The 24,255-nt window shown below is 36.5% G+C and overlaps 1 protein-coding gene across 1 annotated transcript; it reads left to right on the top strand.

Moving 5' to 3' along the window:
- The first annotated feature begins 49 nt into the window (after window positions 1-49).
- Window positions 50-23,443, top strand: YME1L1 (YME1 like 1 ATPase). Its single transcript, XM_055707855.1, has 19 exons — window positions 50-262; window positions 2,962-3,093; window positions 5,549-5,711; window positions 7,661-7,759; window positions 9,457-9,566; window positions 10,720-10,870; window positions 10,962-11,069; window positions 11,872-11,954; window positions 12,813-12,903; window positions 14,567-14,719; window positions 16,058-16,190; window positions 16,685-16,747; window positions 17,183-17,295; window positions 17,677-17,832; window positions 18,538-18,689; window positions 19,530-19,656; window positions 19,757-19,830; window positions 20,477-20,563; window positions 21,644-23,443. The coding sequence occupies exons 1-19, from the start codon at window positions 233-235 to the stop codon at window positions 21,785-21,787; spliced, it is 2,169 nt and encodes a 722-aa protein (XP_055563830.1). The 5' UTR covers window positions 50-232; the 3' UTR covers window positions 21,788-23,443.
- The last annotated feature ends 812 nt before the right edge of the window (window positions 23,444-24,255 follow it).

Genomic DNA, 24,255 nt, shown 5'->3' with positions numbered 1-24,255 from the left:
GGTTGGCGACCCGGAAGCGTTACCGTTTCCCGCCGCTTCCGGGACAGCGTAGGGCCTGGTCACTGCCGGCCGTTGGGGGCGGCCATTTTCCTGAGGAGTGGAGCCGTGGGGCTCTTCCGCTGGCGGCGGCGGCCGCAGCGACTGAGTGGCGGAGGCCGACAGGCGGGCACGGCTTCTGCGGCTGGGCTGTGAAGCGGGAGAGGCGGCCGTGGTCGCCGCCCCCGCTGGGAGGATGTTTTCTTTCTCAACCGTGCAGCCTCAGGTGAGGGGGCTGGCGGGGCGCACCCGCGGCCGCCCTGGCCCGTGGCGGCGCCCCATTCGCCGAGCTTGGGGATCCCGCTCCGCCTGGCTGAGGTCGGGGCTCGTTTCGTGTCTGGGTGGGGGCGGCGAGGCCGGCCGGAGGCTCTGGGGAGGCCGGGGGTTGCGGGTGGTGGCGGGAGGAGCTGAAGCCCTGGCTGCCGGGTTTTGGGGGCTTTGCAGAGCGTCGGCCGGGCGGGCTGTAGCGACCGGGGGGGCGGGGGCGGGGAGAGGGGCGGCTGGGGGCTGCAGCGGCCTGGGGCTCTTACCTGAGAGAGAAGTGTGTAAATGGAGGAGGGGGGAAGGTACAGTAAAAGCTTGTGAAATCTGAAATGGAGGAGTAACTTGGGGATGGGGCTTTTTAGTATCTGGTTTTATAGTGGAAGCAAGGGGCGGCGATGTTGCTACTGCCAAAGTGAAACTGCGCTGTTATTTGTCACGGATTGTTGTGAAAACCAAAACAAAATTAATTGGAAGAGTTAGAGGGAGAAGTCCCTCAATCATTTGTTGCATAGAAGTCCGAATGCGATCGAGAATGCATCTTCTATCAGTGACTCTGATGGGACTAGTGGATTTTATGGACTTTGATCCGAAGCAGTGGGTTTACATTTGTGTTGGGGGGATGGTATGTGATAGTTTTATTCCATACTGGAATTTGGTTCTTTCTAGAAGTGGAGAATGTGTTGATTGCTTTTGTTAGTGTAGTGAAATGACTGAACTTGTGATAATATTTTTCGGAATGTGTCATTTCATCTTTTCATAGCAGGAAATGCAGGAAGAAAGCTTTGTTAGTTGTTGGGTTGCTGGCTTTGACCTCTGGAGGCTTTATGGTTTTACCACAAACTCCCAGAGTTTAATTATAATTTTGGACAATTAATTCCGAGGCAGTTTTCATGTCTCACAGCATTGTCTCTCTTCTGTCTGGTCAACACAGAGATGGAAGTTCTCGCAGAAGGATGTTCCTGGGTGGAGAGGCTTAATTGGATATTGTTCCAGCAGCTGGAGTTGCAGCACAACTAGTTGCATCCCTAGTGAAGTGTAATGAGGTTGAGGCGTTTTGGAAGTGTTGAAATTATTTGTACCATATAGTCACAATAGACACAGTCATGTGCTAGAGGAGGAGCCCTGACATGTGGTGTGCCTGGGCTTCTGTACTGATTCATGAGGTGGTGTCACTGAGTTGAGGCGAGTGCTGCTGAACTGCAGAATTGACTGTTATATGTGTATATGCATTGTATAGGTTAGTTTTGATACCTAGGTCTGTTGCTAACGTGGGATCCCAAGGAAGAAAACATAAAGGGAATTTTTGGGAATAATTTGTATGATGCAGGGAAAAAAAATAAGATATTTCCCGTTATAAAAGTATTAATTTATAGATGAAAATAGGTGTTTTCTTAAAAATAATATAGTAGTCAATAGTATTTAGGAGCGGTGATTTCTGAATTAGTAAGATGTTAATAAATCCTCATGATTCAGTGCTACTCAAAAGCAGCCACTGAACTTTCTGTTCAAGTTGGTTCAAGGGGAACCAGCTTGATGAGATCTGTTGCTTGGATATCTGTCTAGGCATAATCTAGAATTTACCGTTGTAACATTTCATATTAAAATCTGAGATTAAGGCCTACCGCTAAATCGATGGAGTAACTCATTTACCATTCTTTGTCTGCTCATGTTGTTTAAAGAGCATTACTTCTTTTCTGTGGCTGTGTTGTGAAGTCATATTAGAATGGTGATCATAGTTTTGTTTTGGTAGACACCAAGACAGGCTCAGGATTGTTTTAAGCAAATATTTCTTACAAAGAAGAGAAAGCTCCTGAATGACAGTAACTGTAAACAGGTTTTAAACATTTCAAGAGTCGTGTTAACTGGCAGGCTTTTCAGTGTATAAGTTGTTTGTTACCGTTTTTCCTCTCTTTTACTCCCTATATTGACGGTGTTCCTTTTTTGTGTCTTTTATTGCTATGTGGGGAAAAAACACCTATTTAGCATGTAAGACTTGATTGTGATGGGGGCATGGTGGCTACAAGGGAAAAACAGTTTCACAAAGCTTTGTATTTTATTTGCATTAAATGATTGTTGAGTTTGTTGCTCTCTTCTGACAAATATTACATTCCTTATTGTTCTGCCATCTGGTTGCAAGAGCAAATATCTAACACAGCAAACAAGTGATACATAAAAAACAAACAAAAAAACCCCATTCTGAGGGCAGTATTAAGTGTGGTAGCAATTTTGTTTCCCTGCTGTTTCAGCTGAGAGCAATCTACAAGACATTGTCTAAACATTCTGTTAAGTGCAAATTGGGGGTACTCTTTGCATCTCCTAAGTGTCAGTGATCTGTACCTACTCCATATTTGCAAAACTAGTGATTATTTTCTTTAAACTGTGCATATGTTTGAAAACGGGAAATGTAGCCTTTTTTCCCCTTTCTTTTCCAAGCTTTGTGAGGTTTTAATTTGTCGTGCATACTTAAACTTTCTTTTTTCTTTAAATAGAGCTATTGGCTCATGCTGTGGTTGAAACCAAGTTCATGTGGTTTATTATGAAGTCCTCAGCTAAAGGCAGTGTACAAGACATGCAGTTGTAAGCCAGGGTTTGGAATGGAGATATGGTTAAATAGTTCAAACAAGCTTAAATCATTGTCTGATTTCCCCCCCACCCCTCCAGGCTACTGTTCCTCTGAGTCACCTTATCAATGCCTTTCATTCACCAAAAAGCTCCACTACTACTGCCAGCACAGCATCCGTGCAGCCTGTCCAGAGGGACACCACCCCGGAGCATGATCCTCAGAAGAGCGAGGTACTAAAAACCTTTGGAGAAAAGTGGTGGTTTGTTTTTTAATTGAATTAAATCTGAATAATATCAGTTTAAGTGAATTTAGTGTTTGACTCGTTTTATAAAATAATGTGGCTAAACAAAACAGAGTCAACACATAGAATATAACTTTTGACAGAGCTTCAGTCAGTGCTTTGGCAGTAAGGATTCTACAAAAATACAGTATTTCATGAATCAGAAAAAAAGCTAGTACTTGCCTCAGTCGTAATTTGCAAATGGGGAGAGGATTTGTTTTCACCTTCAACCTAATGTTTCTTGCTCTAATGTAACAGTAACTTTTCTGTTATATAACCCCATTATTATCTTTCCATTCAGTTCTAGCAAAGTTTGTTTTGTTATTGCTTGTGAGAAAAGACTGTAACTTAAAATATGTTAAGAGGTTTTGAGAGATTAAGTAGCATATTTGCACGTTTTCTTATTTTTCTATTAAAATATCTTTAATTATCATTATGTATTTTCTGATCTTCATGCTGAAAATCAAAATATTGAAAGTGCAAAGTAGTATCAGATCTTGCCACTTCTATTGTAGCTCATCTCTTAGAACAATTTTTATAACTAAGAAAATGTGTGGGAGGAAAAATGTGGAATTTCTCACTAACTGCTGCAGAACTTCGGAAATCAGCATGGATTGTACTAATCATCCCTTGTTTGTGTTGTGATTCCATTGTTTTCTTTTTTGTGTATGATTCTGTATTTGCTTCTGGTGATAAAAATTCATTTCAGTGGGAAATCTGGATTACTGAATGAAACTAAAGTGTGTTTTATTTATTCAGTTCTGTGTTCGTCTTCCTGCTCAGCAAGAGAATATGGTCTCCTTTAAATACAGAGAGCTTTTCACATTTAGTATTTTCTCTCTAATTCATCATACACCTGTGGTTGCTTCCTCCTAGCATGACAGAAGTATAAAAATAATTATTTAAAAAGTGTCTCAAAGTATATTTAAAGTTCTTAAAGCAAGTTGATTAGACTGTAGTAAACCTAAACTTAAATAAATGTTAAACTCAAATTTAAAACTGGCAAATAATGACATAATACAATATTGCATAAAGTTGAACTATTAGAATGGCAAAACCCCATTATCTGAGAACGTGAAGCTTCTCTGCTGTGAAGTTAAATATGTAATAGAAAGTAGTAACCTCTTCTGAAAGGCCATAGAAAATGTTGTGGTTTTTTTTTTTTAACCCCCACCACCCCAGCATTTCAGTAATTTTCCAAGCAGTTATTTAGCTGAAGTAGGAAGGCTTAATCTACTCCTTTAAACCATGTGTAAATGTCAAATGGTGTTTAAAAATTTATTTGTACTGATTTTGAGTATGTCGACCCAACACAATGTTAAAATTGTGTCATTAAAACAGAATACTTATGAAATCCATTTTAAACTATAAACTTTGAATATCGTGGTATACTGTCCTAAAAATGCTTCTTTTGGTATTTTATTCAAATATTTTTCATGTATGTCTTCTTATTGGAAATCTAGTTTCACCTTAAGTAGATCAACATAAAGCTTACGTAAAAATAATTTAGGATAAACAAAAATATAATCCATAATGTTCAAACAATGAAAAATTTAAATATCTGTGCATATACATTTAGAATAGAATATTTACTTCTCGGTTAAGATGATGTTACTGCAGAAGCAGTATTGAGAGGCTGATAGGTATTTTAAGAGACCAAAGCAACACGTATTTTTGAAACACACTCTTTGAAAAAAAGATTTTTTCCTGGCTGTAAAGTACAAGATTAAAATTACATTGATCAAAGTTACTTCTTTAGTAACTCAAGTTTATGTGCGTTACCTCCTTGGTTTTTTCGTAGTTTATTTGCTTTGTAGGAAATCCCAGATCTTAATACTTACCCTTTTCCCCATAGAAACTTTTGTCTTTTGTTGTACATCTGCGCAGCTTGTGGCTTTTTAAGATTTTAAGTCTGGGTATAGTTTCTAAATATCCAGTTTTTGTTCTGCTGCTGCATCTGCCCTATGCAAAAAGGCTAGCCAAAAGTTGGGGGGATTTTCCTGTTTGCTCACTTGCATGAAATATAATGGGTGGCTATTGCTGTACATCTTTCCCCCTCATGTTCTCCTTTTGCTCCATCATAAAGAGTTGGAAAACTGTAATTTTTTTCTGTGCCTACTTCCATCAGGGAGCAGGAAGATGTTAAAAAGAATGAATTGGGAAGAAAATACGCCTGTCGTAAATGTGCTGTGGCAATGAAAATAACAATATATGCAAATGGAAAAGTTATTGTGCAGTGACAGTAGCAAATTTTTAATTGTGTCCTTTCATTCATCTTTTAGAAATTTTTTTATTTCAGTCTGAGCTGTGTAATATAGCTGCTGCATCTCAGTTATTCTTGATTTTCTTTTTTATCCCTAAAGGTGATGTTAAGTAAATTTTGAACATTTATTTCTGTTTTGCAGTCCGTACTTAATTTAAGAGATCTGGGATTATCTGATTTGAAAGCTAACCAGTTCAAAGAATTGGTGAACAGGTTGCTTCCTGGCTACTGTGCAGAAAACAAAATCTCTTCGCAGTGGCATACATCGTACATCTCTGCTGAGTCCTTCTTTGAAAATAAGCACGGTATGTTTCAGAGCAAAATGGCTATGAGAATTTATAAAAGTTAGATTATAAAGGTGAACACAGATACTCTTTAGTTCAGTCTCTTGTGCTGTAGATAACTCATAGTTTAAAAAAATCTGTATGAAAAAGTATTAATTTATTTTTTTATTGTATACAGGTTGTCTCTAGAGTGGTGCTCTTGAATCTTGGGAGTTTTAGAAAATCAAACCCAGATTTTGGAGTTATTTCTTTAAATTTCAGATTTGAAGTTGGCTGCTATAAGACTTGTCAGGACTCAGCTGTAGTGCAAGTGCATTATCTCATAATGATGAACCTGAGCTATGAATTTTTTCACCAGTTTGTTTCACCAAATAGAGGAAATTAATTTTGCTAATCTACTAATGTGACAGTCATTAACATCTCCAGTTGACATTAAGTGCTTCCTTTTTTGCTTGAAGCAACATTACACAGGGACGTTAATTAGAAAGGAATTCAGGGTGCAAACTATTAACAGTTCATGTAGAGTAATTTTTCATTGCTGACATAAACCAAGAGTGGTTCTTTACAGTTAAAGATGGTTTTATGGGATTAGTCTAAAATACAGGAAGCAAGGCCATTGCAGATGCTCAAGAATGTGTTAGAAAAAGAAGCATATACCTGACACTTGAGATGCCTATATAGTATTGCAGCTGGGAGGAGTGTAAGAAGAATACCTTGAGGCTACAAAAAAATTAGCCCATAGGGAGTTTCCTAAATGTGAAGAAAAAAGTTGCAAATGCTTCAGAGCTTTGGTAGGTTATCATGGAACCATCAGACTGGTTGTTTCATTCACAGTTGAAAAGGCAGAGTTGTAGTTGGAAAACTGTCACAGACAAGGGACAAATCTTCAAGAACTTTTGTGTAGGTGACCCTGTATGCTATGGATGACACTTACTATTGGTACATGTATGTTGTACGTAAAGTGAGGAGAGTATTTCCGTTTTTTTTAATTAATGTGTTCATAATTATAATTGTGTTATATTAGCCAATATGCAGTGTTGTAGAAGATTGTGGAACATGCATTGTAAAATTAATAGTTGGTTTTTTTCTCCTTCCCATAGGTCTTCAATATTTCAGTTAGCTTGTAAACTGTTCTTACAGTTATAGAACTTCAAAAGATTTAGTAGGAACTTTCAGAGTTCTCTTTTGCTGTCCTAGATGTATCTAACTGATTTAACTTTCTCAGAATGTGTAAAATAAACAAAAAACCTGCCCGTTAGCTTATGAATTACTATGGAAGTGAGGTTATGTAGGCCTGGCCTCGATTTTTTTCCCCTCTCTCTCTGCAGGTCTCTAATGTTATTTGAATAATTCTTACCTGCTAAATGAGGATGAGTTATTTGAGCTTTTGGTAACAACAGATAAATGACAACCCTTTTCTTGTCTTGCAGTCTATAGCGTACTTGAAATATTATCAGCATCACTTTTTCACTGTGATGCTCTTTTATTTCTTCCTGTTTTGCATGAGGACTGTACAATTAAGTAGGCTTAATATAGTAAAATGTTTTCATATTTTAAACATAGTGTGTTTTAAAACGTCTGTCAGCAACCCTTTCTTTAAAGTCTTCGAAATCGAACGATGGGTTGAATGCTGGTCCTTCAGCTTCATTAAAGTCTTTGGATTCCTGTCCAGTCTAGATAATTTTGTTTAGCTCTGTACAGATGTGCAGAGTTTTCTCTCCTAGATACAGCTTCAAATTCAAGATTCTGGGTAGCAGTATTTTTTGGAAGTTCCAATTGGGAAAAATTCTGGTATAGTGAAAAGTGCCTGACATAGGTTACTGCAAAGAAATTAACTAACTAATTACAGATGCCTGAAGGACTTTAGTAAAATATAATATTTAAGAAAGAAAAAACAATCTGTGTGAGAAATAATGTTTAGTTGCTGTTTAATATAGGGTATATTTAAATTTTGCTGTATCTTTTTACAGGTTTTGTGGATGTTTTCAGTTCTTTACGCTCATCTTGTTTGTACAGACAGCATCCTAATCCCCTCCAAAATTTATGTTCAGATGTTCGGTGTTGGCCAGGTATAAAACAATAAACTACACTGTTTTTAATCTCTATAGTATCTTTTTATTCTGGGAAAGTATTTTTGCTTTTGTCTTAGAGACGTCACTCAAGAAATACCACTAAACTTCCAGGAGGAACTCTATATTGATATAAACACTTTAAATCGTGAAGTTATTCTTGCATTTGAGTAGTATGTTTCCAAAATGTAGTAAACACGATGTAACTATAGAATCTTGTTCAAGGATGTTGCTATTTGTGGATTGTATTCTTAAAAGATGATAGCTGAGCTGACTACTTTTGAATCAATAAGTATGTTGAATCTAGTATTCACCCAGATTAACTTTCTAAGGTGTTTGACTGGTTTAAACTGCTTCTGGATGTATGATGGGTAACAACAGGGCTGCATTACTAAGAAAATAATCAGGAGCTCAGGGAGTTCAGGTATTATCCTCCGTTCAGTTCTTCTGGTGCTGCTTCTGGTACTGTGTCTGGTTTGTGTCCCATGGTTAAGAGAGAGACGTTAACAAAATGGGGATAGCCCAGTGATGGGCCACAAGGAAGGGTGCAGATTTACTAGTGTTTGATGTATAGGGGAAGCTGAAGGATCTGAGGTTTTAAAGTTAGCAGAAGGTAAGGTAAGGAGTGATCTAATGGCTGGCTGAGCCATGTTAATTACCCTTCTCTTGTACACCTCAGAGGAGAGGCAACAATTACAAGTAAAAGCAAAGCAAATTCCCATTGGAAGATTTTCTATGGCTAAGTTCTGAAACAAATTGTGTGAAGAGGTGGTGTTATCTTAACCCTTGGCGATTTTCGAAACTGAGCTGGATGGAGGTCCAGAACTACCTGATTGAATGTTGAAGTTCAACCTTTTTTGGGCAGGGGTTTGACTAAATCACTTCCAGAAGTTTCTTTTTATCTGGTGCTGTTCTATGGTAACAGAAGGCTTAGTGAAAGCTATGTAATTGACTGGTAATTATTTTAAAACATAGTGATGAAAGATGGTATATCCTTAGCTTTTGTGATTGATGTGATAAAATCTCCATTGCAAGGTTTTTGATGCGATAGAAGATGACATACACACAGTGCTGTAAGCTCACAGTGTTTAAATGGTTGTTTCTTTTGTCAGTTTCTTAAATTAACAGCACACCTAAGCCATTGCACATCTCTTGAGGGCATCTTAGCAGCTGAGCTTTTAGACAAAGCTTATCTTAGAACAGGCACCTGCATTCCCATCCTTCTGGATGTTTCATGTTTGTCAGCCTGCCCGGATTGAGTTCAGTTGTATGTCTCTTCTATTCCCTGAGATGGTGATGGGGTTGGCCAATTACCTGTGATGCACAGCATGAACTGATTATTTTAACAAAAAAAAAAACCAAAAAAAGGGAAAAATATATTGCAAAACAGTAAGCAGTCTGCTTGCGAGTTTAGATTACAAACATATTTGTGATCACCTAACTACCCATTTACAGTACTAAACTTTATTGGTTTACTTATTCAGTTTATTACTGTTAGATCCAGAAGCGTCTGTCATAGAGTTTGTTTTTACTACTTTGGTCAGGCATCTTAAATTGCTTTCTACTGTGGATATGTCCAGTTCAGTCTTGGTAGTCTTTTTCATATAATACTTTGTCAAATTTTGTAATACTTTTTTTTTTTTTTTGTAGTGGTAGTAATGGATAGTTTTTAACATTTTATTATTGCTACTTTTAAGTTTACGTACAGTCACGGAACTTTAAGACTTTGAGATCAAGAGCAAGACGTCTGCAGTCATCATCTGAACAATTCACAGAAACAAAAAATTCACTTTCTTCACTTTTGAAGGTAAATATGAGTAACATTATGAAATTGTTTTGGGGTTATTTGGAATCTTTTTCTCTTGAATGAACCTTCACAATTTACGAAAGGTATTTTGTTCCACTAGTGTGAAGAAGTTTCTTGATTCTAAAGCTTGAGCTAATGACAACGCACAGTTTTTCTTATTAATACACAGATTTGCTTCATATATTATCAATACAAAGATTATTTGAATCTTTTAGGAGAGTAGCTTCAGAGTATAAAAATGGTTTTAAGCTCTAGAAATAAAATTTTTCATATTTTTGTGGTTTTGTTAAAATAGCTTAGAATCTAAGCGTTTAAACAGAAATACAACTAATTTAACATACAAGAAGAATATTTTTCCAGCAGTTTAGCATGTGATTAACATCTTAATAGATTTACTTGTGGCTAGTATATTTGTAAGATAAAATTTTTTAAATCTGGTGGTTTTTAGGGGTTACAAACTCGCTTATATACTTTTAATTCAGCAGATAACTGTTCAGGCTTGGGGTAGCAAAGCACTTAACAAAACCAAGTTAACCTAGGTACTCTTTGCTTCTGACTGGTTGTACAGAAGTCAGGCTAATTAAAGCATTTGATCTTTTTGCGTATGCAGATTAGCTTTGAATTCTCCCCTTCTGGGCATATGAGGTTTATTTTATCTGTGGACTAGGTATACTGTGGATGGAGATGAACCAGAGCTAGCTCCATGCAGTGCTGTTCTTAAATTTGATAGGGCATATGAGATTTATTTGATTAAGCTCTATGAAAACTATACTTACAAAGATATTTCATATTTGGAAATGATTTTTAGTTGACTTCACGAATTTTTATTATTTAAGAAAAACTTAAGCATAATTTCTCCCACTGAATCCAGTGTACAAAGCTAGTTCTGTACAAATCTGCCTTAGGCTGCATTTTCTGTTTGGAACTGGGGTCCAGGAGGGCTCTGAACCTCAACTGTTCAGCAAAAATCAGGGTGCCCCTGAGGCAGCCATTGTGATTCCATGCTGAAGGTACTGCTCTGTGTTGTCAAACTAACCCCATAGCACCTGAATTATATGCTTTTTTTAATTTTATTTTTTCCCCTCACCCAGGCTAGCCAGGTATTAAGTTAACTATGTATCAAAACTAAGTGCATACTAACATAATATTTTAGGGCTTTATCCTGAGAAAGCGAAGAATCGATGTTGAAAACTTGGACGCGCTAATGAAAACAAAAAACATCCCAGAGGCACACCAGGATGCTTTTAAAACTGGTTTTGCAGAAGGCTTTTTGAAAGCACAGGTATTCCTGCAAAAAACACTTGGTAAGTTGTTTTGGTTCATGTGTCTTGTCTTTGCATTCTGAAAGTAGTTCATTTTGGCCCATGTTAAAACTTTTTTTGTTTTCTTTTACAGATTCCTTGAGAAGATCACGTTTGCTTTCTTTCTTTCTCTTTGTTCTTTGTTTTTATCTTGCTATATATTCATCATTTTTACCTGGGAAAGGTTCCTTCTCTGATGCTGGTTAGTTACATATTTCCCCCCCACCCCACCCCACCCCCCTCGTTTCACTTTGTATTGTTTCTTCCAGCAGGTTCAGCACAAAACAAATAAGTTTTGACATTATGATTGTTTTAGGATACCATTTCAATGTATGAGTGAGAGAGAAGAGCTCGTTACTGCTTTTTGGCTACAGCCTTTCAGACAGTAGTGTGACAAAATGTTTATAGAGACAAAAAAGTTGTCTGTTAGTATAATTGTTTTTATTCTTTTGGTGGAACAATTGCACAGTACCAAACAGAGAAGTCATGAGATGGTTCAGCAATTATGTATTTGTCTTAGATAACGCATAATCTATATTCAAGGTTAGCAGTAGGCAGAATGGTTTGATTTTTATTTATAATCACAGCTTAGTTTATAGCAACTAGGTACTTGTATGGCCAAATTGTCATAGAAATCTGTTGGAAATACTGGAATGATCAAAAGCTGAGCTAGTGTAAATGGAGAATTTCAACTTCATGGAAAGTTACCATCTAGATCTCAAGAAAGTTAGGGTATGTGCAGAAACACTGAGGGAGAACTTCTGGCTTTGTGTATGTGCATGGTTTTCTGTACTACAAGTAACTGAAAAGCACTTACATCACTGAATTAATTGTAAATATTTTAAATATTTTTTTAGTAATTCTTTTCTTGCTGGGCACTTGTAAATGGAAACATGCCCTTTTAAAAGTGGCTTAATGGTTTGCATTCAGGTGCAAAGTTCAGTCTTGGAATGAAATGACTTCATGTGTAAATTTATTGTTCATCATCTGCTGTTTGCTATTAGTACGCTTTCGAACATCAAGTATCTTTGATGCAGCAGTTGATCCAATCCAGCTGAAAAATGTCACCTTCGAACATGTAAAAGGGGTAAGTTCAAAATTAAAGTGTGTGAGTTCTTGCTTAGCTAATTGTTGTGAGCCTGAAGAATGTCTTACTCTGTTCAAGGAATTTCTTTGTATGAACTGGAGCCTTATATATATTGACCACTGCAAGATCAAGGAGGGGTTTAACCACTCTTGTTCTGTTTTGTGTCTTTGTGGCATTTAATACTTTATAAAAGGTGTACTCTCAACTTGTTGAATCACATCTTTAAAGGCTAGGATAGCAAAAGATAGGCCATAAGTATCTATGTTAATTTGTGTTTTGCAGTAGTTGACTAATACAAGAAGATGGTAATGCCATTTGATCATTTTTTCTTTTGGTACCATCTCTTTTGGATGTCTGATACTAGGACAGGAGATACAGAGATTCCCAGAAAGAAGTGGGCATGTTACTGTTGATTGGATAGATTTATTTTTTTCTATTCAGCTGCTCTTTAGCTGTCAGTGGCAAAATGAGGACCTCCCCCTCTCCTTCCCATTGGACAAATAGATAGAATAATCTCTCTTTAACTAATTAGACTAGTATCTTCATGTAGAATTTTTGATGCTGTGCTTATCTTGTTGGACAGACCTGGTCTTGAACTGTTTGTTTATTCCTTCAGTATTACTGACTTTAGTGTTTACAGATTCCTATGAACAGTTGTAGGAGATAAAGTTCAATTCAACTCATGGACACTTGGTATCCCCACAGATTCTGTGATACACTTTTATCTTGTTTTTCTGTTGTGTATTATTGATCAATACACAATTAGAGACTTGTCTAATACAAAACTGTCCTATATAAAAAAGATGCAGTATTTTATAAATGCTTAGTTATATTTTGTGACATGTTTTTAATGTGTAGGTTGAAGAAGCTAAACAGGAATTGCAAGAAGTTGTGGAATTCCTGAAAAACCCACACAAATTTACTGTACTAGGAGGTAAACTTCCAAAAGGTAAGAATCATTGCTCAGCAGAAGTGAGTGGAAAATCATATGTAGCTGTAGCTTTGTTCTATACTAAATGACTAACTTGCAGACTAGCTTCTGAATATTTTTTCTTTAGTTAGGGAATCAAAAAAGTGTATGACCAGAATGGGCCTAAATACTACTGTGCATTTAGTTTGTATCTCAGAAAAGTAGTAAAATAATGTTAGACATAGGTAGGGGATTTCATTAATTGCTTAAAATATTTGAGGAGCAAGCGAATCTTCAAAGAGAGTTGTGAAAGGGTATCTTTTAATAAAGAAGCTTAAGTGAGGTGTTTGAGGGTGGGGCAGTGGAGGCTAAGGTAGTTGTTGCATGCATGCTTCCCATCTTACCTTCAGTTCACCATATATAAAAATTGGGTGTCACTGCCTGCCTCCACAGAAAATTTGAGGTTTCTGAGATATTCAGGTAGAAGAAGCAAAGATGCCTGAGTACATCTTGCATTTGGTAGAAATTCAATAATAACATTAAGGGTAATAAGCTATGGCAGCGCAAAGCAGTGGACTGTAGATTTCAGGCAAAAAGTCTGTCAAGAATCAAAACTTGTGTTTAGAATTGTTAGCAGCCTTATTTACAGGGTTAAGAATTGGTATTTCTTTGAAGTTCCAAGTAAACCTTTTAGAGATGATGTACTGAACTACAAAAATTCTTTTGTCACTGAATTTAACATGGTATTAAAAATAGAATTATTGATAAAGTTAATGTGTAACCGAAGTTAATGCCTTTTTGAGTAGAACTTTATGTAGCTCAGAGGTTTTTAGGGGTCTGTATTTTGGGTTTTTTTCCCTCCTTCCTTTAACTGTCTTTATAAGGATATCTTTTGTTAAAGTCATTAGCTTCTTGTCCTCAAATTTTTTAATTCTGTTATACGTTTTCTCATCTGAGAAAGATCTGTAACTTAAGTTTAGTTTGGAAAACTTACCCAAGGGAATGTAAAAATGTCCAAAAAAGACCTTGTATTGTGCAAATGAGTATGTTGGGGTTAGGCAAAACTTACTGTGCCTTCCTAATATACAGTAGTTCTTTATTTTGAAAGGCAGGGATTTTTATGTAACTGAACTCTTAAAAGGCCTTTATTTCTTCCATACGGCTTTTGGCACCTTTAGTGCTTGCTGAGTGCTTTAGACAGTTCAGAAACAAATGTTTTCATTTAAAAGGATGATTAAGCTTGATCATAGTAGAAGGCCAAGTGAATCTGAAATATATAAGCCTGGTAAGTCTGTTTCCTGTTAGTGCTCTACACTGGTTAAAGTAAATTACTTGGAATATTTTAATTAAAAAAAAAAAGAAGTTCCACTTCCAGAAACAGCTAGGAAAATGTCAGTTTGGAGAAGACACTGACAGGGATACAGCTGCTAAACTCAACAGTAATTGTGTGGAATATTTCAGGCTTCTTTTTCTCATTGACAGTCTTAAAAATCTTTGTTGTTTAGACATGGATCAGTGTATCTAGATCTGTTGTAGGAAGCTTCTTCAGGCTGCGTGTAATGACAGTATCTGAAATGGGATGTTAACAGCTTTTTGAAGCCAAGTCTAAAGTATTTCTTCTAATGGATGGAAGAAATGGTACCTGTGTAAGACAACTGTGGGTTTGTTTTTTTGTTGTTTGGTTTTTCGTTTGACTTTTTAGGTATTCTGTTAGTTGGACCACCGGGTACTGGTAAAACTCTTCTTGCACGGGCTGTAGCTGGTGAAGCTGATGTTCCATTTTATTATGCATCTGGATCAGAGTTTGATGAGATGTTTGTTGGTGTAGGAGCTAGTCGCATCCGAAGCCTATTCAGTAAGTTAAATATTTGTGTTTTGAAATCTTTTTCACATGCGAGATTAAGTATTCAGTGTTGTTTACAAGGTTTGATTAGGTACAGTTCTAGTTACTGGGTAGTAGTAGTGTATGAGGATAATAAAACTTTAATTGCTTAGCTAAGTCTCAGAATTCTGTGAGCATCAGTTAACTGTAGAATCTTGCTGGCTGTCACATGAAATTGTAGCAAAATTTATAACTGATGTTACAACGCTCCCAGAGAGAACAGAATTAATTTAATTAGAAATACAATGTCCTATAAACTAAATGGAATATTTATTATTGTAATTTACTTACTGTCATATGTAAATTATTTTAAGTTTGAGTAAAATAGTAAATTTAAGATAAAAGATAGTGTTAACAGTCTCAATTACTTCCCTCATTTTTTTACATCCTGAATTGGAGCTTTACAGCATCACAGTGTAGCACTAAGCTGCGATTTCCTTTCTTGCACCCATCAACAGGCCCAGAATAAATAGCATTGTAATGAAACTTTTAAAATTAATGTTTAGATTGATAACTTCCACAGAAGAGGCTTTCCGTTTTAAGTATGCAAATAAATATTACTGGGGAGGGGGAAATCCACTTTCTCTCTTAAATGGAAGATTGATTGTGTCAGGCAGGCATATACAATGTAGAAAGTAATTTGCCTTTGTAGAAGAAATGTGACTTACATTTTGCATCCTTTCTATGTGAAGCAGTGTGTGTTGTACCTTCAAATGTGCATTTCTTCCTGTTGACTATGGAAGCTTCGGTGACTGACTTGTACATTAATAGCAATTTACAGATATATCTAGCTGGGTGAGATGAGTTGTGTCCTGGTATGCATGTACCAGTTGATGGTCTTAAACTTTGTTATTGTATTTTTACTTTGTGTTATTAATACTTTCAAAGTTGAGGGTGAGGTCTTCACTGTTAAATAGCAAGCAGGTTCTATTAAAATAAGTTAGCATTTAGGCAATCACATTTCATATTATTTTTATTTAATAGGTCAGTGTTCTCTACTCAAGCCTATGAAATAAACTTACAGGAAGTTGATATAAAATACAATCAATTTCTTAATCTATTTCACTAGTAATTTCTTGTAGCGTAAGAGTAAGATGATGTAGAGATGAAGAGCCTTGCTTCTCTTTGTGTCACTTCATTTCCAAAATAATTTCATTTCTTCTAGGCTAAAATCAAGACAGTTCTGGTGATGTTTAATGGAACACTTCATAATCCAAGAGTATTAGGAAATAGTAGAATCCTAAATTACATGATACGCTGTCTTTTCCTTTGTGTGGTTGAAGTGTCCTTCTGCTGTTTTTCTTTTGTTAGGGGAAGCAAAAGCAAATGCACCATGCGTTATATTTATTGATGAATTAGACTCTGTTGGTGGGAAGAGAATTGAATCTCCAATGCATCCCTATTCAAGACAGACCATTAATCAACTTCTGGCTGAAATGGATGGGTAAATATATGGATTCTGAGGGCACAGAAGGTTCTTGACTGATATATTTTGGATATTTGGGTGTATTTTTCTTCCTTGACAGCCTTGATGTTTTTTGTAATTTTTCATAATGCTTTTAAGGATATAAATTTAAGATGCTCTTATGACCACTTTCTAGTACTATCAACAGTAGCATTAATGGCCTTGCTGTAAATAATATACAAGCTTCTGAGTTGAGTAGCTCAACAGCTGCAATTATTTTAAATAATTTCTCAATTTGTTTTCTTAGGCTGTCTATGTACCTAAAGGAAGAAGTTCCACTCTGAGATCAGGGCATGTTTTTAACCACTTACTGGGTTAAATGTGGTCATTCTTGGGTCACATACTGTGATTTGATGGTGTATTTTTGACTGGCCACTTGAGTGCATCTGAAATAAGAAATAGAAGTAGTTATTGACAATAGGTTAAATTCTGTCTCAAAAAAAAAAAAAATTCTCACCCTTTTTTCCGTACAGCTTTAAACCTAATGAAGGTGTTGTTATTATTGGTGCAACAAACTTCCCTGAAGCATTAGATAAGTGAGTATAATGTGTTATTAATAATTTTTACAAAGCATGTATTAAAAAAAAACCCAACTCCACCACATGAACAAAGTTGCTTTGTGATAATCTTCAGGTATTACAGTGTTATAGCTCTGTGTGTGTGTATATCCCATTTAAAATGTGGAGAAATAAGTATCAACCTTTTAAGCATCTAGTATTTCTGGAAGTTTTTCTGCTTAAGTCGACCAGTTGCATTCCAACGTAAAAACCCCTTTACAGTGGGTTGGTAATAAACATCTTTCATCTGTCTTTTTACAGACAGGTAAGAAAAATGTCTTGTTTGCACCTGTGTGCCAGACATAGTCTGTGTAGCTGTCTTTAGAAATATCAGGAGTTTTGCTCCTTATATATATTAGTAACAGTTCATTGCAGCATTTTTAAGTCAATGTATTAAATTGCCTCTTCCCTTAGTGCATTAATACGTCCTGGTCGCTTTGATATGCAAGTTACTGTTCCCAAGCCTGATGTAAGAGGTCGTACGGAAATTCTGAAGTGGTACCTTAATAAGATAAAGTATGATCCATGTAAGTAAATACTTCACTGTAATGTATCTTTTTATGTAACAGTTTTTATACTGGACCAGCCCACTGCACGTATTAGTCCTTTATTCTATCAGCAGTTGTGGCTTTGCCCTGTGTCTCGGTAAAGAACAGGAAAATTGTCTAGTATGCAGTATTATGACAGTTTCCTGAGGCAGCGCTTCTTTCCAGTCCCCGACGGTTCAGTATCTTAAGAATTAGTCTTCATTTCTTCTAAAGCTGAAACATTTTTGCTTAACACATTATTTTCAATAGAACATGATTCTTACTTATAATTTGCTAGTTTCTTGATATTTCTTTATGTTAGAAACCTTTTCAGGAGCAATATGGACCCTTAATGGCAAGTTTGTTTGTTTTTCCCCACAGCTGTTGATCCAGAAATAATTGCACGAGGCACAGTAGGATTTTCTGGAGCAGAGCTTGAGAATCTTGTAAATCAAGCTGCCTTAAAGGCAGCTGTCGATGGAAAAGATATGGTAACCATGAAAGAACTTGAATTCTCCAAGGACAAAATTCTAATGGGTAGGATTTTATGCAAAAGTCATACATGTGTTACAGTATATGAGGGTTTTCTTGTGTGATTCAGTCCTTTACAGAGAAAAAAAGAAGTGTTTATGCTGTTGTTTCTTGGTTTGTTGGTTTTTGTGGGGCTTTTTCAAGTAAGTTTCCCGTTAGTTAATATTGACTAGAACCTTTTGTGACCGGAGAGTAGTAGGTAAAATCTAGTATGGAACACATTCTTTAAAACTTGATGCTTCTATTTAATCGAAACAGCTGAATGTTGTACTTCAGCCTAGAGGGAGGCCGTGGCCTGATTTTTTTATTTTTTTTTTACCCTTCCCTTACTTACTTTTAAAGGAAAGAAGAGAATAAATGAGCAGAAACCTGGAATTCTAAGTAACTTGTCAAGTGATAACACAAAACTTAGACATCTGAGACACAGTAAAAATCTGGGCTGTTCAAACTTGAGAGAAAAAAAATGGGATTTTCTCAGATATGTGAACTTCATTTTAAATCTACTCCTTTAAAAGCAACTTGTTTGTAGAGTATATTGAGGTCCATTTTAGACATTAATACCCTACTCGTAAACATTTTGCACTTACTGAGCGTTAGTTAATTTTGCTTGCGTGCTGTTCCTCAGCTACTTTGTGCCTTGTTTGAGTATATGTAATGTGTGAATTGTGGTGGTCAGCTGTACAGAAGTTTAATAATGTTGCTCTGTTTAAGGACCTGAGCGCAGAAGTGTAGAAATTGATGAGAAAAACAAAACCATCACCGCTTACCATGAATCTGGACATGCTATCATTGCATATTATACAAAGGATGCAATGCCGATCAACAAGGCTACAATCATGACACGAGGAACAACACTTGGACATGTGAGTATTGCTACAGTTTTTTGTTGGTTTAGTGTTGTTGAGGAATTTGCTGACAACACTATTGGTTGTAATTATGTTAATGCATGTTGTAGTATGTCAAAATACTTAGTTATGAGTAACCTCTTGGAAAACTCATGGGTCATCTTTTCTGTGTGATAGAAAGCTCTCTTCCTTCATTTTGAAATAAGACCAGCGTATGCTAGTATAATAGTTCATAGGCAAGCGAAGAAATGTATGTTGATTCTGCTGCAGTTAAAATAGCACCCAACAACAAAACTTTGAAGAATGGAAAGGACTGGAAAGTAGAAGCATTGCTCAACGGTACTTCTAACACACGCATCCTTTACCAAGCTGTTTTTTGTCCAGCGTGAGTTTTTCTAAACTTAAATGATTACCTACCTTGTTTCTAGCATAGGTATCCCTAAGTTTTCTGTTCTGCCTTGAGCTGCCAAGCATTTGAACAGAAAAATATCTGTTGAACTTTATCCAAGTTAATGTGTTCAGTTAAAGAAAATCATTGGCCTGAATCCTCCAGGCCGTTTGGTTTGTGCTCAGTACAAGTGTAAGGAGAAATGGATAGAACAGATTGTTCTATTTCTTTTGGTGGTAGGTTTAAGTTGCTTAATTTTTTGTGGTGCTCTGTAGGAGGCCATTTCAGCTGGTAGACTGAGCACCTCTGAGCCAACATGATGAGTGTGTAGACTAGGAGGAGGCCCAGAGCACTAAAATTGTTGCTTAAAAGCCTTTATATCTGCTTTGGATATAAACAAGAATACTTTTCAGATTATTTCAGTACTACTTCTGTTTATTGTTACCTGACCATAGTTCTATATCTTACAGGTATCTTTGCTCCCAGAAAACGACAGATGGAGTGAAACTAGATCCCAGTTGCTTGCACAGATGGATGTCTGTATGGGAGGAAGAGTAGCAGAAGAGCTCATATTTGGAAGTGATCACATCACAACAGGTCAGCAGATTGTAGTTAAAATAATGTTTTGATCAAAGCTTTGGACTGGTATGTTTTAACTTGGTTTCAATAATGTAATTTACATCTGTTTGCTATCTAGGTGCTTCCAGTGATTTTGACAATGCTACTAAAATTGCAAAACTAATGGTGACTAGATTTGGAATGAGCGAGAAGGTAGTATCACCAATCCTTAAATATTTATATCTTAAAAAGACAGGTTCCGTAACTAAAAGCCTATTTGGCTGTCAGTGATCACAGAGACTTAAGTAGTTCTGGCAAAAAGGAAAATAAGCTCTATGACTGGCTCTGCTAGAGAGAACTCAACTAGAAAACCTGTATATTTGACTGTTTTAAAATTACCTTGCAAGATCTTCGCCGCAAAACTACCTTGAAAGTTACTATGTCTGCAGAAAATGTTTATAATAAAACCAAACATTTTGGAATTGAGGATAATCTTGGGTTTTGGGGTGGGGGTACGGGTGACAACATCAAGTTTTCTAGACTTCTAAAGAAACTTACTTAGACATCTTCATTACCCATTAAGTGTTAGCAATCTAGGGATTTTGTTTTGTTTTCTAGAGAAGATGTTTAATCAGCATCTGTACTCTGACCTATTGAAATAGAACTCTGCAGTCACTATGTAGTTGATGGATAGGCTTGTTTTGTGAAGTGCAAGTACTTCAACGTGCATCATAATCTAATAACGATTTTATTTGTTTGCACATGGAAGTAATAGATGAGGAAGCTCTTGCAGTATTTTATGTGCATTATTGCAACAGTGAACAGATAACGATTGTATTTTGTTGCTGCTGTTGTTTAGCTTGGTGTTATGACCTATACTGATACGGGGAAAGTTAGCCCTGAAACTCAGTCTGCAATTGAACAGGAAGTAAGAACACTTCTACGGGTAAGGTTCTCTCCCTCTCCACTCTGATACATCCATTTTGAGATGAGTTGAGCATCAGTTTACTTGATTATTCGGTGTGGTAATGTATACTGGTGAAAGTACACAGGTGAATGAAAGTATTCCCAAGTATTTCATGTAGCTGTAACTTTGAATCTCTGCATATCAAGATGTTTTGGTGATTATCACACACAAGAAACAAGTTGGTGGTGTTGGGTTCTTTGATACACTCTTCAACATTTCCTCTTACGTTTGGTCAGTGTTTGTATTTTGCCTATTCAATTGACAGGAAACAAAGTATGGCTACAAATTGTTTTAGATCAGATGTGAATGTTTTGTGTTATTCCCACAGTTCATAACTTGCAGCTAAAGCATTTTGTATAGAATCAGGAATGGCCATATCGGATCAGAGAGTTGCCTTTTCCAGTATCCTGTTCCTCATGGTGATCACTGTCAGGTGCTTAGGGAAATTTGTAACATTTGATAATCATAGAACTTCCAGCTCACAGTTGTAGTAATCAGAATTAGTTTGGTACAGACAGGAGAATTATATCACAACATTTAAACAATTAACACTTCTGCTGTAGCTGTTTTTGAGCTGACTTGGTTATGTAAGAATTACCTATGTAGAACTAAAAATTAAAGTTGAAGCTGGAAATGCCAGCAATGTGTACCCATTTGCAGTAACTTGTTGGGTAGCTTTCAGCTTTCTAAAAGTACATAATACTTAGTTTTATAAGCTTTTAAAAACTGAGGAGTATTCCTTGAATGCTGTTGCATTGCTCATAATGTAAAATCAAATTTATTTAACTTAACTGGCAAATTTTCAAATCTAGTGAGTCTTTTCTAAGTTATATGTAAAAATACTAAGCTTTGTCTCAGGACTTTTTTTTTTTAATTAATTATGCCAGCTAGATTTTAAATCTTCATGAGACAGGAGCTGTGCTAGCTATGAAATACAAGGCACAACTTTAAATGTTTGTTTCGAGCTGTATTTACCTGGAAACAATTTTTAAAGTGGAATCTTGCTGTTGTTTTTTTTCTAAAATCTTAAAATGTCTTTCCACCCTTTTTTAATATTAGGACTCATACGAGCGAGCAAAGAACATCCTGAAGACTCATGCAAAAGAACACAAGAATTTAGCAGAAGCTTTATTGAAATATGAGACTTTGGATGCCAAAGAAATCCAAATTGTTCTAGAGGGAAAAAAACTAGAAGTAAGATGATAACTTCGGGGATACAGTAACTGATAATTTGAAGAATGTACATCTAGCAATGCAGTAGTCTTATGCAGCATAGCCTTTTTTTCCCTTCCTGATGTGTGTATGGCATTAGTGACACTTTTAATATTCTGTCTCTTGTGAGCTTCTGTTACTCATCTATTTGTTGTGTCTCATTGGGATAAGGCACACAAAATAAAGCAAGTTCCTCATCCCTTGCTCCCTGTACTCTTCCCACAAGAGGTTATTTAGAAGGATGAAACTCAGGGCTGAGTTGAGCATTTTGGTTCAGTTGAGTGTGTTGAAGCTGAGAAGAAAGACATGCAGATACACCGGTGTGTTTTGGCATAGCTTCCTGGGTCACACTGCTACATGTGTGTCTGAAGTGATACCCCACAATATGTGCTGTAGAATGTTTTACAGATAATGACAGAGCAATTTGTAAAAGAGTAGAATGTAGTCTTAACTCATGCTTGTGCTCTGTTTGAGGCTAGAGATCACTTTGAAAGAAGACTTCTTATTTAGAAATGTAACAAAACATCTCTAAGAAAGCAGCTGCACAGTACATCTCTGTTAAAGGGAATTGTGGGAGCTTCATGTTAGACAAAAACATTGTGTTTTCAGTGCTCTTGGGGTTAACATACACACATGTATGGCTGGGAGAGAAAATGCATTAAAAATGCAAAACCAACAGGCTAAACGTGCCTAAGCCTCTTCGGACCACGTTTTGGGCAGAACCATGGCAGGGATAAGAGAAATACCTGTGACCTGATGTGCTGCTGACAAGATTCTTAGAATTCTTATTGCTGCAGTAGATGGATGACAGTGCTTTTACACTGCTGGAGATTCTACAGAACTGTTTTCTACTAATACTATGTTATAGGCGTTCGATAATCCAACAGATAATTTCTTCAAAGAGGGCAATACTGCTCACTAAAGAGTAGTTCAGAAAATGTTTGAAGCATGTGTTGTTTCAAATAACGTTCCCAGTTCTGTTCTACAATAGAAGTAGGGAAATAAAACCTTTTCTTTGAACCCTTACAGAAACCTCTGGAAATTCTAAGATAATAAGAAAAAGTTTTTGAAAACAAAAGCAATTTCCAGCCAAGTGGAAGTGATTGCTAGCAATTATATGCCAGTATTCTTTTGATCTCATGGAACTGGTGCTTAGGAATAACACACACTGATCATAATGTTTCAGCGCAATTAATTGTTGACTCTTGGGACTATAAAATTCTGTTGCAGAGAGGGCCTTTATTAGCATATGAATGTTGAAGGTCACCATACGTGGATATTAAAATAGTTGGGCTTGTGCCAATAAATATGAATGGAAATTGGTAGCTATACCTAAAACTTAGAAGTAATACCATATTTTAGAATTTTCTGAGTGTAATGCTTGATTTTAACCTAGTTTTTTAGTAAGAGCACATGCATATTATTTTTCTTTCAAAACCAGGATAACTCTTTATTTGCCTATTTTTGTCAGCTTACTTATAGCGACATCCCAGTGCAGTGTGGGAGAACTTCCAAATGTTATAAAACAGTATACCAAATGTCTAGGCTGACTAGTTAGTTGTACACGTATTTTAGGAATAAGCCAGCAGAAATGCTGCATATTTGGCATCTGGTTTTGGAGTAATAAAGGTTAATTTTAATTATGCATATTGGTTTTCTTTTTATTCACTGTAAATTGCTATAGAATGTAATAATCAAGTTCCCTAGTATGTAAATTGAGGTGTATAAAACATTTAAACTTGTAAATAAATTTAAGAATTATGGCAAAATAGCACTTTTTCTAATTCGGTTTCTAGGGGATGTTCTCCCTAGAAATGCAGACCTTTTTTCAATTGCTGCTTCAGTAGTGGGACTTGAATGGGAACTTTTCCAGCTAAATAACGTGAATCTGCACTTAGAAAGAAAAGAAATAAAACTTTTCATTTTTGAAGTCAGTAAAATCTATATTGAATGATCTGATTTGGGTGGTAAGTCCTTGAGGCCTAACTTTTTTTTTTCTCATTCAAAAGGAAGAAGTGAGCACAGTCTCGGGGAGGGTGGGGGGGTGGGAAGTGGTCTCTGATTGGGTCATGAAAGAAAGTTGTTACCTTTTACATTTGATAGCTAAAATCTATCTGCTTTCTGGCCATCTTAACAGCAGAGGTGTTACTGAAGAGTTTACTGTTATACCTAGATGGTTGTGTGCATGCAGTACCTATGGGGTTTCAAAGAAACTTACCGATGTAGGCATTGGGTTTGACCGCTGGTGGTTTAGGGGTACATCTAGGAGCTGAAATTCCTCTTCACATAGTTGTCAGACAGAGGTAGGAGACCACTGAATAGGTTTACATGGCAAGGTTTTGCTAGCAGGAGGGCTTACAGGGGTGCCTTCTGTGAGAAGGTGCTAGAAGCTGCTTCTGTGTGCAACAAGACCAATGCCAGCCGGCTCTGGGACCTGCCAGTAGCCGAGGCTGAGCTCA

Source organism: Falco cherrug, chromosome 4 (genome assembly GCF_023634085.1).
Source record: "Falco cherrug isolate bFalChe1 chromosome 4, bFalChe1.pri, whole genome shotgun sequence".
Taxonomy (NCBI): Eukaryota; Metazoa; Chordata; class Aves; order Falconiformes; family Falconidae; genus Falco; species Falco cherrug.
This window is presented reverse-complemented; position numbering and strand designations above follow the sequence as displayed.